Source organism: Trichosurus vulpecula, chromosome 7 (assembly GCF_011100635.1).
Source record: "Trichosurus vulpecula isolate mTriVul1 chromosome 7, mTriVul1.pri, whole genome shotgun sequence".
Classification (NCBI taxonomy): domain Eukaryota; kingdom Metazoa; phylum Chordata; class Mammalia; order Diprotodontia; family Phalangeridae; genus Trichosurus; species Trichosurus vulpecula.
In genome coordinates, this window is record NC_050579.1 from 100,311,289 (window position 1) to 100,327,287 (window position 15,999).

Below are 15,999 nucleotides of genomic sequence, written 5' to 3' on the forward strand. Positions count from 1 at the left end.
GGCCTATTAAATGGGTGGGGAAGCGGCAGCTAGGTGGCTCAGTGAGTAGACCACTGGCCCTGGAGTCAGGAGGACCTGAGTTCAAATCTGGCCTCAGACACTTGACACATGTACTAGCTGTGTGACCATGGGCAAGTCACTTAACCCCAATTGCCCTGCCAAAAACAAATGGGTGGGGAAGATCTTTAATCACAATTAGCGCCACAGGAGGCATAAGAGAAGAAAGGCACCACAGAAAAAGAAATATTAAAAAGTGAATGAATACATAAAGACATACATACATACATAAGGGGAAGAGAGAATATGGTGAGATCTAAAAACACATTAACATAAAAATGGCATAGAGGAGGGAACTCAGATTTGGTACACCAGGAGATACTTCGTGAGGTACATAAACAGAATAAAGAGGGAACAAGTGAAAGCATGACACAACACAAATGAGGTATAATTCACTGTAGCCTAAAGGACAATAGATATAAAAGAGAGTACAAAGTAAATGAAAACTTCTTGGAAAAGAGTGCCACAAAATAATGTCATATAAGCTAAGATTGTAGGGGTGTGGAAAAGATTCCGAACCATATACTTTTCTGAGTGGAGAAAGTGAAGAGTCAAAATAAGAGTGAGGCTGATGAATTAATTAATAAATAAAACAAAGAGAAATTAATAATTTAAGTAAATTCAAGGACAGTTCAATGGCAATAGAGGAGAGTCTGTGGGAATAGACTAGTATCAAAGTGATATCAGCAAAGTTAATTACAGAGACAGAGTGCTGCCTTAAAGGAGGAGGGGATTAAAAATCAGTGCAGGAGAAATAAATGAAGAAAAACATAAACCTAGCTGGTATGTAACCTTAAATGTGAATAAATTAAGCAATCCAATAAAATTGAAAGGGCATGGCAGAAATTACAAGAAAATTTTAAAAATTCAACAACTTGCTACGTGAAAAAAACATTTCTAAAAGGTAAATATCCATGTGAAATGAAAACGAAAGTTTGGAATAAAATTTCCTACACATCAGCTAATTCCAAATAAGCAAGAGTTTCGATCTTGTGAGCACAGAGCAAAAACAAAAGACATATAATGTCAAGAGAGATAAAGGATAGAATGTTGTACTTATGGGTTCAATGGACATTAAAACAATACCAATGTTTAAAAAAAGTATATGAACCAAATGATATAGCATCTAAATTTTTAAAGGAAATGTTAACTGAATTGCAAATAGACATTGATATTATATAAAACAATAACTGTTAATTTAATTTATTTAATTATTAAGACTTTAATGTCTCAAAACTGGATAAATCTAACAAAAAGATTTTTCAAAAAGGAAAATGTAGAGCTGAAAGCATTGTTAGAAAAGTTAGGTTTAAAAGATTTATGCCATCTTCTGAATGGGGATTTTAAAGAGCATATATATTTCTCAGCATAAACTGGTATCTTTATTAAAATAAAACTGTATATAATTATAAATAAATGTGAAAGGACAGAAATATTAAATATATACTCTCCAGACTATAACACAATAAAATAGTAACAAATACATGAAACACAAGCAAAAGAGACAAACCTAAAGGGAGATAATCATGACATCCTAACCAATGAGTGGGCAAAAAAAAAAAAAACAAATTTTAGAAATAGTAACTATACAAAAGAGGATAATAGTAAAATAACAGCAAATTTAGGGGCAGGAGGTATAGGTAAAACAATCCCATAAGAAAAAAATATATCTGAAAACAAAATTATTATTAACAGAAATTACATATTAACAAAATAGACAGAGGATTAATGACCAGAGTATGAATTTTTTTTTCAAATTTATTTATTTATTTTTAGTTTATACAACACGCGTCTACATAATTTTGAGTTCCAGATTTTCTCCCCTCTCTCCCCCTTCCCACCCCAAGACGGCCTGGAATCTCATATAACTACCATGTATAACTTCGCATTGAATTAATTTATACACTAGTCAAGTTGTGGAGAAGAATTATGACCAATGGAATGAATCATGAGAAAGAAGAGACATAACCAAAAAAACCAAACAAACAAACAAAAAAAACCAAAAACAAAAACAAAAGAGAAGCAAAAAAGGCAAGCATGTAGTGCGCCTCAATCTGTATTCAAACTTCACAGTTCTTTCTCTGGATGAGGATAGCATTCTCCATTGTGAGTCCCCTGGAGTTGTCCTTGCACCTTACGTTGCTGAGAAGAGTGAAGTATGTCAGGGTTGGTCCTCACATAATCCATATATCTCTGGTTGTGTACAATGTTCTCCTGGCTCTGCTCCGCTCGCTCAGCATTATGTCGTATAGGTTTTTCCAGGTTGTTACGAAGTCCGTATCATCCCCATTTCTTATGGCACAATAGTATTCCATTACCTTCATATACCACAGCTTGTTCAGCCATTCCCCAATTGATGGGCATCCCTTTGATTTCCAATTCTTGGCTACCACAAAAAGAGCCGCTATAAATATCCTTGTACATATGGGTCCTTTTCCCGCTTGTGTGATTTCTTTGGGATACAACCCTAGAATTGCTAATGCTGGGTCAAAGGGTATGAACATTTTTATAGCCCTTTGGGCATAGTTCCAAACTGCTCTCCAAAATGGCTGGATCAGCTCACAACTCCACCAGCAATGTAACAATGTTCCAATCTCCCCACATCCTTTCCAGCATTTATCATTTTTTAAAAAACTAAAGATTCAACAAGAGGCAGAGTGTCTCAGTGGATAGGGCAGTGAAATTGGAGCTACTTACCAGCTATGTGATCGTAGGTGGGCATCATTTAATTTCTCTGTACCTAAGGTCCCTTCCAAATGTAAATCTATAATCATTTAATCAAATAAACAATGCTAAAATGAGCATGAAATAAGAATTCTTGAAAACTAGAGGACAAAATAAAGAAGATGGAAAATAGCTTTTAGAAATGATGAAAACTAAAAGCTGGTTCTTTGAAAAATAAGTAAAATTGAGAGACCTTTAGCTAAACCATTTTTTAAAAGAGTACAATGAGGTTGAGATGATATCTAAGGTCTTTTCTAGCTCTAACATTATAGGATTCAGAGACACAACAAAAAATAAGACAAAGTTTCTGCTCTCACGAAGTTCAAAATTTAAGTAAGAAGTTGATGATTATCTGGATAATTTGGTCCAAAAATATCCCATGTGAATATTAATCACCAAGAAGAAGAAGAAAACATTTATTACATTTGACAAAGAAAAATGAGAGACCAGATATTTGGACATCAGGAAAATATGCCATGTCCAAAATTTCTAATAAGAAGACAATTTTAATCATGAGTATGTTTTGTTCATGTACAAAAAATTCTGTCTATGATTTCTGTCCAACCTACTTCTCCAGAGACTCCCAATATTTATATAGGATTAGGAGAATTGCCAATTTATTTCCTTGCCTCCTTCTTTCATTTCTATCCTTTTCTTGTCCATACCTCCTGCCATAATCTTTCTCCTTTTCTCTATCATCACCTCATGATCCCCTCAAAACTGATGGGAAAACGGTTCATTTCTTATCTGGTTCAAGACATTTGCTAAGTCTTTCTGAGGTGGGGATGGTTGGTTTAAATGTGCTTCACACTGTAAGTATAAAACAAACCTTTGGTGGATAAGATTTATAAGATTAGTGCTGAATTTTAGAAGAGAGTTGATGCAGGCAAGGTAGGGCATCTGATGAATGTTGACTTTTGAGGGCAGAATAGACTCAGAGGCAAACAAAAGAGAAAAAAAGAACAGCAAGAAGAAAAACTTACCTATAGCAAAAGTAAAACAGAAGGGCTTTACTCAAAGTAATTGGAAGAGAGAGGTCAGGAACCTGAAAAGAGAGAGTTATGGAAGATTGGAAAAGTAAAGCAATCAATCAAAAAGTATTTATTGAGTTTCCATTATGTAGCTAACACTCAACTCAGTGTTATGGAATTGCAAAAGGAGTGTAAGCCATAGACCTTGTGCACAAGTTGGTGTTAAAGGTGCCAGGACAAAAGTAGACAATGTGGTGAATAAAGAGCTTAGACTAACAATAATGTTTCTCTTGGAAATTTGCAGAGGATAGATTTGCACAACCAAAGAGAGATAGAGTAGAACCATGGGGTCATAGATCTCATGTTCAAAGAGACCTCAGAGTCCATCTAAGACAACACCTTCATTTTCCAGATGAGTAACCTAAAATCCAAGCAGGGTCACTCACTTCCCCATAGTCACACAAACGATGCCAGGATAGAAACCCAGGTTATTCAACAGCATGTCCAGTGTTCTCTCTACTGTGCCATACATTTCCTTGTGAATTACTCTATACATAGTCAAGGCACCACTGCTACATGAGGATTTCCTTCCCAACTGTTAAAAGTTCTTACCTCTTAATTTCATTTTCTACTGTTTTGTAAATATTTCATATTTACTTATCTGTATACATATTGTCTTCCCCCCAGTACAATGTAAGTTCCCTGAGGGTGGGGATGTTTTATTTTTGTCTTATATGCCCAACTACTATTGTTGTTGTCGTCATTCAGTCATTTTCAGTTGCATCCAATTCATCATGACTCCATTTGGGGTTCTCTTGGCAAAGATGCTGGAGTGGTTTCCCGTTTTCTTCTCCAGTTCATTTTATAGATGAGGAAGGTGAGGCAAACAGAGTTAAATGACTTGCCCAGGGTCACACAGTTAGTAAATTGGTAAGGCCAAATTTGAACTCGAAGAAATGAGTCTTCCTAATTCCAGGCCAGACACACTATCTACTGTACCACCTAACTGCCCTATTAGCATAATGTAGGTATTTAATAAATGTTTGTAAATTAAAATAAATAAAATTTGGCCAGTGGAGGCTGGAGATTCTAAGCTTCTTGAAAGCAGGGATCATATCTTATACTTTTCCTATAACTACCACCATACTAAATATGTAAAAGAGAACAGCATTTGGTTAGTCCATTCAATCATTTATCCAACAAGTATGTATTTATTCTTTACAACAGGGGCTATGAGAAATACAAAGATAACAAGAAAAAAGTCTATGTCCTAAAGGGACTTATACTTTAGTAGAAACTTGATTAATTGAATGGAGGAGTAGTCCAAAATTTCCATATTTCGTATATGTCAATTTGGATTGGTCATAGTTTCAAGATCACAGCTTTCCTGATAGCTATTCTTTTCTGTTCACTTGGTAAACCTGGTGCTGGTGTCCTGCATAATGAACCTGGTGCTTTACATTCCATGAAGTGGTATGTGAGTATATAAACCCCCAACTCACAAGGCAGCCCAGGCCAAAGCTATTAATTAGTAGTATAATGTTATCAAGTTGTGAATTCATTAATGTTGCTTTGTAAACCTTGGAAGCATTTATGGTCCTCTCTCAATCAAAGTAGGCTCTCAACTTTCTTATCTTTTCAAAAATTAGATTTTTTTCTAATTAAAATAAAGGTATCATTGATCAAGTAAGTATAAATATCAATACCAAAGGGGCTTAATCCCTCAAAAAAGTACTTCCCATGGACTTCAGAGAGTAATTGGATAGTTTAGCATTTAGTAAAATGATATTAGTTCTTAGATAATCAGCAAGAGTTACACGGGAAACATCCTAATCCCATCATGTCATATATTGGCTTGGTCCAAAGTAAAAATATTGAGATTATATTTTCAGTTCATTTTTTTCTTTCTTTTATTCTCTACAGGCTTGGAAATGGGTTTTAGGCCCTATGGTATTGTATATGTGTGAAAGGATAATTAGGTTCTGGCGATTTCAACAGAAAGTTGTCATTACTAAGGTATGTATGCAGCTTTATGTAGGAATAAAAGCCAGAGTGTAGATGAAAAATTTTTATTAGCCCAAGTTTTAATTTGCCATTTTTATTGCAGAACTGTCTATAATTTAGAGGCTCATCTTCTGTTCTAATAATTGCTTGCATCCTGAGCATCTTTTAGTGTGACTAATTTTATAGAGGAGAAGGGAGGTCTAGTGATCAGACCAGTTTACAGAATTCTGCCAATGGTTTATGAGGTAGTAATGGGATTCCACCATGTTTCTTTTCACTTCAACTTCTCTTTCTGAAAAATAGATATGCTTACTACTATGGTGACATTTTTGACCTAGACCTATCAACTGCTCCCACCTTTACCTACCTTGCCTCTCTCACCCCATACAGTCACAGGAAAGCATCATTTTTCTTGTTTTTATACAAGAACAAATATGTATGATTCATATCTGGAACTACTTGACCTTCATACACAGAGAGAAGATAGTCTGAGATCCAGAAAATCTAAGTAGACACTGAAAAATTTTCTCCTCCTCATAGGCTAGGGAAATCTAGTTGTAAGGGCTTTCACACAATCACAGAACCTCAGAATTATAAGGAAGCCCACCATTAATCCAGCCCCTGTTTGTATAAAACTCCCTCTTATAATATGCTCAAATGGTCATTAAGCCTTTATTTGAAGACCTCATTGAGCTGCCCTATGAGATAGTTCATTTCATTTTGGGATGGTTATGCTTGTTAGGATTTTTTTCCTTATTTAAAACCTACATTTATGCCTCTTTGCAGCTTTCACCCAATGCTTCTTATTCCATCCTTTGGAGACAAGCATAGGATCACAGGAATATAGTTTTAGGATTTGAAGAACCTTACATGTCATTTATCCAACACATTCTTTTTTTACAAATGGGAAAACTGAGACCCAGAGGTTTTAAGTGATTTGCCCAAGGTTAAACAGGTACTAAATATCAGTGTTGTGATTTGAACTTAGGTTCTTCTGACTCTAAGCTTAGCATTTTTTCTATTATGACACAAATCTAATTCCTGTTTTACATGAAAAGCTTCTAAATACTTGAAAATAGGTATCATGCCTCTCCCCCAAGTCTTCTCCTCTCTAGGTTAATTATCCCAGTTCCTTCAACTGATGCTCAGATTTGATCTCAAGATTCATCGCTATTCTGTCTATCCTCTTTTGGATGCACCCCCACCTATCAATGTCTTCCCTAACATATAGTACTCAGACCTGAGTAAAGTATTCCTGATGTTTCCTGACCAGGGCAGACTACAGCAGGATTATCTCCTCTCTGGTCCTGGATGTCATGTCTCTTAATGCAGCCTAAAATTGCATTCACTTTTTCAGATACCATATAATCTTGCTGTCTACTAAAAAGCCCAGTCCTCCAACTTATACTTTTGAGAACTGATTTGTTGAACTCAAGTGTATTACTCTATATTTATTCTTATTAGAGTTCATCTTTGTAGATTAGATTAAGTGTTCTAGGAGGTGAATATATTTGTGGATTCAGTTGGAAAAAAAATCTTTGTTTTAATTTAAATTTATTTATTTAACATATTTAGTTTTCAGCACTGATTTTCACAAGAGTTTCAATTACAAATTTTCTCCCCATTTCTACCCTCCCCCCCCACTCCAAGATGGCATATATTCTGGTTGCCCTGTTCCCCAGTTAGCCCTCCCCTCTATTATCCCACTCCCCTCCCATCCCCTTTTCCCTTCCTTTCTTGTAGGGCAAGATACATTTCTACGCCCCATTGCCTGCATATCTTATTTTCTAGTTGCATGCAAAAACTTTTTTTTTTGTTTTTGAACATCTGTTTTTAAAACTTTGAGTTCCAAATTCTCTCCCCTCTTCACTTCTCACCCACCCTCCCTAAGAAGTCAAGCAATTCAACATAGGCCACATGTGTATCATTATGTATAACTCTTCCACAATACTCGTGTTGTGAAAGACTAACTATATTTGCTCCTTCCCAACCCATCCCCCTTTATTGAATTTTCTCCCTTGACCCTGTCTCCTTTCCAGAGTGTTTGTTTTGGATTACCTCCACACCCATCTGCCCTCCCCTCCATCATCCCCCGGCCTTTTATTTTTTTTTTATCTTCCTCCCTCTTCTTTCCTGTGGGGTAAGATACCCAACTGAGTAGGTATGGTATTCCCCCTCAGGCCAAAACTGATGAGAGCAAGGTTCACTCATTCCCTCCTCACCTGCCCTCTCCCCTCCTCCCACAGAACTACTTCTTCTTGTCACCTTTATGCAAGATAATCCATCCCATTCTAACTCTCCCTATTTCTCTCTCTCAGTATGTTCCTCTCTCATCCCTTAATTTGATTTTATTTCTTTTAGATATCTTCCCTTCATCTTCAACTCACCCTGTGTCTGCTCTCTCTCACTCATATATATATATATATATATATATATATATATATATATATATATATATATATATACACACACATAGATATATACATACATACACATTCACTTATATATATACATAAACATATGCATATTCCCTTCAGCTACCCTAATACCGAGGTCTCATGAATCATACATGTCATCTTTCCATTTAGGAATGTAAACAAAACAGTTCAACTTTAGTAAGTCCCTTGCAATTTCTGTTTCTTGATTACCTTTTCATGCTTCTCTTGATTCTTGTGTTTGAAGTCAAATTTTCTATTCAGTTCTGGTCTTTTCACTGAGAAAGCTTGAAAGTCCTCTATTTTATTGAAAATCCATATTTTGCCTTGGAGCATGATACTCAGTTTGGCTGGGTAGGTGATTCTAGGTTTTAATCCTAGCTCCATTGACCTCCGGAATATCGCATTCCAAGCCCTTCGATCTCTTAATGTAGAAGCTGCCAGATCTTGGATTATTCTGATTGGGTTTCCACAATACTCAAATTGTTTCTTTCTGGCTGCTTGCAGTATTTTCTCCTTGATCTGGGAGCTCTGGAATTTGGCGACAATATTCCTAGGAGATTTCTTTTTGGGATCTATTTGAGGAGGCAATCGATGGATTCTTTCAATTTCTATTTTGCCCTGTGGCTCTAGAATATCAGGGCAGTTCTCCTTGATAATTTCTTGAAAGATGTTATCTAGGCTCTTTTTTTGATCATGGCTTTCAGGTAGTCCAATAATTTTTAAATTATCTCTCCTGGATCTATTTTCCAGGTCAGTGGTTTTTCCAATGAGCTATTTCACATTGTCTTCCATTTTTTCATTCCTTTGGTTCTGTTTTATAATATCTTGATTTCTCATCAAGTCACTAGCTTCCACTTGCTCCAATCTAATTTTTAAAGTAGTATTTTCTCCAGTGGTCTTTTGGACCTCCTTTTCCATTTGGCTAATTCTGCCTTTCAAGGTATTCTTCTCCTCATTGGCTTTTTGGAGCTCTTTTTGTATTTTGAGTTAGTCTATTTTTTAAGATGTTGTTTTCTTCAGTGTATTTTTCAGTATTTTGGGGGGCTCCTTCAGCATGTCATTGACTTGTTTTTCATGGTTTTCTCGCATCCTTCTCATTTCTCTTCCCAATTTTTCCTCTACTTCTCTAACTTGCTTTTCCAAATCCTTTTTGAGCTCTTCCATGGCCTGGGACCAGTTCATGTTTTTCTTGGAGGTTTCTGTTGTAGGCTCTGACTTTGTTAACTTCTTCTGTCTGTATGTTTTGGTCTTCTTTGTCACCAAAGAAAGAGTGCAAAGTCTGAGACTGAATCTGGGCGTGTTTTCGCTGCCTGGCCATATTCCCAACCAACTAACTTGACTCTTGAGTTTTTCAGTAGGGTATGACTGCTTGTAGACTAAAGAGTTCTATGTTCCACATTTGGGGGGGAGGTGCCAGCTCTGCCACACCAGCATTGTTCCTTCCCCAACAACCCCCAGTCCAGACTGGGCTTAGATCTTCAGCAGGCTGTGTACTCCTGCTCTGATCCGCCACTTAATTCCTCCCACCAGGTGGGCCTGGGGCCAGAAGCAGCAGCAGCTGTAGCTGCCCCACCTCCACTGCCCCCGGGGCTGGAAGCCAAACGGAGAATTCCTTCCACTCCCGCAGCTTTTCCCACTAACCTTCTCCGCTGTCTTTGGTGTTTGTGGGTTGAGAAGTCTGGTAACTGCCGCAGCTCACTGATTCAGGGTGGTAGGGCACATTCCTCCCGGCTCCTGGTCTGGTTGGTATGCGCTGCTCACGCTGGGCTTTGCTCCGCTCTGCTCCCAGCTCCCAGCTCCCGGCTCCGTGTGGGATAGACCTCACCCAGAGACCATCCAGGCTGTCCTGGGCTGGAGCCCTGCTTCCCTCTGCTGTTTTGTGGGTTCTGCAGTTCTAGAATTGGTTCAGAGCCATTTTTTATAGGTTTTTGGAGGGACTCGGCAGGGAGCTCACTCTGGTCCCTGCTTTCCAGCTGCCATCTTGGCTCCGCCCCAGAAAAAAAATCTTGATGCCACATTGCCCTGAAAATCAAAGCCAAAACCAGTAACTACCTGTATGCCCACATAGACTTTTGACTTTAAGGAAATATTTACAGTGAATATGGAAGTTCTTTTCCTTTGGAGTTTGAGGAAAATGCAGTGTTAGATTGAGTAGTGTGAGAAGAGTTACAGGTTATTGAGAGGTGCAATTTATTTAATAAAATTAAGTAACTAAAAACCAATAATTAAAAGTAAAACTTGAGCATGAAAAATATATTTGTATATAATTTGTGTAAATATGGCTATTAGGTACTTGTTATTGCTATGTAATAAAGAGTTCTATTTTTATCAAACAAATATATTTGAGTAGGAAATCTTGTTAGTCTGTAGTTTCTTTGACTCAGTTAAGCACATCCCTGGGGAGGCCTAAAAATGTGGGTCATGAGCCATAGCCTATCAGGGGTGAGAAACCTGTGGCCTGGAGGCCCCATCTAGCCCTCTAAGGCCTCAAGTATGGCCCTTTGACTGACTCCAAACTTCACAGAACAAATCCCCTTAATTAAAGGATTTGTTCTATAAAACTTGGTCTCAGTCAAAAGACCATACCCAAGGACCCAGAAAACCGCATGTAGCCTCGAGGCCATAGGTCCCCCACCCCTGGTAGATACCACTACTCCCCAGCTAGGAGCTATCCACATTACAGACATGGTACCATACTTAGAAAAAAAATAAATAGCTTTGTATTTTTCCTTTTTGAAAACATAAACCTTTAAGATGATGGTAAATGCCAAAGTAAGTTCAAAGAGCCTCATGGGTGCCTTCGCAGACCATTTCATTCTTCCTTTCCTATAATTAAACTTGAATGAAAAGGCAAATCACTATCTTGTTATGATTTAGGTGGTAACTCATCCCTCTGAAGTCCTGGAACTTCATATGAAAAAGCGTGACTTTAAAATGGAGCCTGGACAGTACATCTTTTTGCAGTGCCCTTCCATTTCCCAGTTGGAATGGCATCCTTTCACTCTCACCTCAGGCCCCGAGGAAGACTTTTTTAGTGTACACATACGTATGGCAGGTGATTGGACAGAAGCTTTGTTTAAGGCCTTCGGAGCAGAAGCAACATCTTTTAAGGAGCCCTGGATGCTTCCAAGGTTAGAATCCAACTTCATTTTAAAGTGTATGTATATGCATTATAAAATATCATCTTCAGCATGGAAGATTACAATAATAGACAGTGATAGTCTTCTCCAAGGCTGTGAGGGTGTATCTCTTGTATTTCTTTCTTTATTTCTCTTTGAGAATCTGTGTATCAAAGTACTTTAGTAAATGCAGTATAACCTTGAGGAAATTTATCCAAGACTAGTATGGAAAAAAATATTCAAGTGAAAGAAATACTAAATCACGATTGATTGAGAGAGACAGAATTGGAAGCACTTCAGTCCTAGAAGCGTCACATGTGTGTATCCATTCTGTAAAAAGCAAAGAATTACAGAATAACAAAGTATCAGAGTAGGAAGACACCTCTTAATCCAGGGGTAGGGAACCTGTGGCCTCAAGGCCACATGTGGCCTGCTAGGTCCTCAAGTGCAGCTCTTTGACTGAATACGAGATGTTCTGTGAGTCGACATGCTTGTTGATTAATTGATTGACTTGAAGATTTTCAGTGAGGGAGAATTCATGACATACTCAGAGATTACTTTTATGTAATACTCATACTCATATACAGCCTAATTAAATGCTAAGTTAGCTATAATCACCAGGAAATTTTTCCTACATCAAACCATATTTGCCTCAGTAACTCCACCTATTGCTCTTGGTTCTGCCCTTTGGGACTGAGCAGAACAAGAAGAAAGTACTCAGAAAATTTGGCATCCAAAATAACTAACATTTATATAATGCTTTCAGATTTTTAAAAAGCTTTACACGTATTATTCCATTTGATCCTCAGAGCAACCTTGTGAAACAGGTGTTATTATCATCCACATTTTACAAACGAGGAAACTGAAGCTGAGATGTTAAGTAACTTTTTTTAATTATTTATTTTCCTTTTTTTATTTGGAGGGGGGAAGGCAGGGCAATTGGAGTTAAGTGACTTGTCCAAGGTCACACAGCTAGTAAGCGTGTCAAGTGTCTGAGGCCGGATTTGAACTCAGGTCCTCCTGACTCCAGGGCCAGTGCTCTACTCACTGGGCCACCTAGCTACTCCTGAGATGTTAAGTAACTTGATCAGGGTCAGATAGCTGGTAAGTGTCTGAGGCTGGATTCAAATACAAGTCTTCCTGACTCCAAATCATAGCTGTAACCACTATACTACCTAGCTGCTTTCAAAAGATTGGCACCTCCCTGAATCATCAGTACTCTGGTAAAGAAAAGATCGCATGATTGCCGGTGGGAGACTATAAGGTAGGAATGTGATGTATAAGTCAGGGAAGTTCCGAGTTTGCTCTTTTTTCAGGCAACTAGGTCGTGCAGCAGATAGAGTGATGAACCTGGAATTGGGAAGACCTGAGTTTAAATTTTTCCATTGACGCCTACTAGCTGTGTGACTACAGGAAAGTTATTTAACCTCTCTTGGTCTCAGTTTCCTCATCTATAAGATGGGCGTAATAATAGTACCCCCCTCCCAAGGTTGTCAAACAAGCTAACCTGTGTAAAGGGCTTTACGAACTTTAAGTGTTATATCAATGTTGGCCATTTTTATCATCCTTTACCAATGATATGGCAGTATATGAAGAACAGAATTTGCTTAATGTAGCAGAGGTCACAGTATAAATCATTCCTCCTCAGGAGCATCTCATAAACAATATGTTAAAATAGATTAAAACACCATTATCATGGGACATGTTGTATTGCTGGTCCAGTTATCTGTGATGTAGGTAAGGTGCAGTGAGTTCCCTGAGAACAGAGTTTGTAGTGTATTTTCAAGAAATCCAAATGAATGGTTTCCATTACACTTGAATGACATACAATATACCTGCTCAGTTTGTATGCACTAAATCTTCTGATTAAACAAGTGAGAAAGGAAGGGAATTGCATTCCAAAAGGGCAAGATAGGTCTTCCAACACACCTTAGTTCTCCTGCTTTTCATTTGGCCAGCTTAAGATAAAAAGGACTTATTTCTCTAACCTTGATTTCATGGACACAACTTCCAATGACTACAAAGCGAGCCATCACATAGGAGAGACAGGAGGTGCCAAAATTAGTCAATATCTGTCCTTTCACCAATTGAATCTGCCCATAACGACAGTCTCATTGTCACTACAAGGAGGCAGCCCCATACATCTTCAAGTCAAGTTTCAACTCCCCAAATAGAACAATCTTAAACCCAAAGCTTTTGTTTTTGTGTTACTTTTTTTTTCCTTTTTGGACTAGGCCTGTTATTTCACTAGTCCAGGAAGTTCCTAGTGATGAACTCCCTTGACCGATCCCAGAACTATGCTTCTTAACTATATATTAGGTAAATCCTTAAAAGGGGAGTGGGCTCAAAAAGTCATGCTTAAAATCACATTTTCTGATTCTGTTCCTTGAACATTAAATTGTATTTATTTTGTGCCTTTAGACTGGCAGTGGATGGACCGTTTGGAGCTGCTGTTACAGATGTTTTTCACTATCAAATCAGTGTGTGCATTGCTGCAGGAATAGGAGTCACCCCCTTTGCCTCAGTTTTGAAATCTATATACCATAGATGTTGTGGTCCGCACACAGACCTGAAGCTGGACAAGGTATGGAGAAATCATTCACATAGACCTTCCCTGAGCAAAATATTCAGCCTTCTTCTATCATCTGCAAATTCTTGGGGAGGATTTTAATTAACTACAAGGGATAAACTCGAGGATCCTTAACTACACTTATGTTCTTAAAAATCTCCATTCAGTATTATATTTATGAGAAGGGTTATGTCTAATCTTGTTAAAGATGACAAGACATAAATTTTATTGCTCCACTGCCATTATAGAACATGTAATTGCTCATTTTGGTAAAATATGGACATGCGACAATTGGCCGTGTGACGAGACAGCAGTTACATCAAGAGGCAACATTTCTTTGCCAGGTTTGGTTTGAAAATATGGTTGCAATATTGTTATAACATCTTCCACTTGTGAATCATAGAAAATAGCTAGAGATACTACAGGCTTAAGCTTTTCATATTCCTCATTCCCAACTACCTCCTGCTCCCCATATCCCTTCTTCCCTTCATGGTATCACCATTCTCCCAATCACCTAGGCTCAAAGTCTCTGAATTGTCTCATTTCTGTTCTCTCCCTTTAGAGTATGTCAATTGCTAAGTCCTCTCAATTTTTCCTGTGAAATGTTTCTCAGCTCTGACTTTTCCTTTACCTCCTCACTGCTATAACCTTAATTCAGACCCTTATTACCTCTCACTGGGACTATTAGAAGTGACCTTCTGCCTGGTCTCTTACTAGTGGTCTTCTTCTACCCTCTGACTTCTGCTAGTACTATGTCAAAAGATAGGAATGCATTATAAGTGGTATCATTCCAAATTTTGAAACTCCAAACTAATATTTCATAAATGAGTTCATTTGAAAAATGATTGGAATCTCAGACTTATTATAATGTAGGAGTTACCAGAAAGATGAATTAGATAACAATTGAGGAGAAAGAAGATAGCCATTAGAGTTTCTTTTCCTTTTAACTTTGTTAGCAGAGGGAACTCTATCCACCATTGAAGGTCACAATGCTTCTAAGACTTAGTTAAGTCCTCAGGGGCTACTTGTGGCACAGAAAGGTTAAATGCCATCAGTACACCACAGAAACTGATGATTATTACTACTATATTATTATTATTACTTTTATTAATATTGTTATTGTATTACATATTAATATTATTGTATTAATATTATTAATAATTATTGCTACTATAATAGAAGACACATTCAAGGTTTGTCTATTTATTTCTTACCCGCCCCACTCCACCCCCCCAACACATACACACATAGATACACCACCCTCAAGGCTAACTTGGTTCCCAACTATTCTTGAGTTAGTCATCACATCTAGGTGAAACCAAATGAACTTGACCATTGGGAAGTGGGGAAAGAGGCAAAGCTATGAAGGAATTTAGTCCTGTCTAGTCTCTAGTCCCCTTTGTCCATGGATTTTTCACTTTTGAAGGGTCTTGGACTTAATTGGCAGTTAAAGCCTACAGACTCCTCAGCATAATATATTTAATTGCATAAAATATATACAAGCTTAGAAAAGAAACATTGAAAAACAACCATTTCAAAATGTGTATTTTTTTAAAGAAGAAAGTCCATGGTCCTTGGGTTATGAAACCCTACTTTAGCTCCTCCTCAGTAGTTAAATTCAATTCTAATCAAAAAGAGGTCCAATGTACCCCTAAGAAAGTGACTTTTGACAGTCAATGTCAGAGAATAAAAGGGATATTGTACTTGGGTCTTGGGCTCATATCTATCAGTAGTTATCTATGTAACCTTAGGGAAATCATTGAACTTCTCCAAACCTTAGGTATTTGGATTTTTTTTTTATTTTAAATCCAGCCTCAGACACTTGACACACTTACTAGCTGTGTGACCTTGGGCAAGTCACTTAACCCCAATTGCCCTGCCTTCCCCACTGCAAAAAAAAAAAAAAAAAGATTAAAAAAATGGGGCAGCTAGGTGGCCCAGTGAGTAGAGCACCAGTCCTGGAGTCAGGAGGACCTGAGTTCAAATCCAGCTTCAGATACTTGATACACTTAGTAGCTGTGTGACCTTGGGCAAGTCACTTAACCCCAATTGCCCTGCCTTCCCCCTCCAAAAAAAACTCCAAAAAATAAAGACCCCTTTCAACAATTAAATCCTAT

The 15,999-nt window shown here is 37.7% G+C and overlaps 1 protein-coding gene across 1 annotated transcript in view; it reads left to right on the forward strand.

The window, feature by feature from the left end:
• NOX3 (NADPH oxidase 3) overlaps positions 1–15,999 on the forward strand; it is a 97,770-nt gene that overhangs the window by 46,367 nt on the left and 35,404 nt on the right. Inside the window, exons 8-10 of the mRNA XM_036768963.1 lie at positions 5,676–5,768; positions 11,072–11,325; positions 13,735–13,897. Of these exons, the coding sequence (XP_036624858.1) occupies positions 5,676–5,768; positions 11,072–11,325; positions 13,735–13,897 (510 nt within the window). The remainder of the gene's footprint in view (positions 1–5,675; positions 5,769–11,071; positions 11,326–13,734; positions 13,898–15,999) is intronic.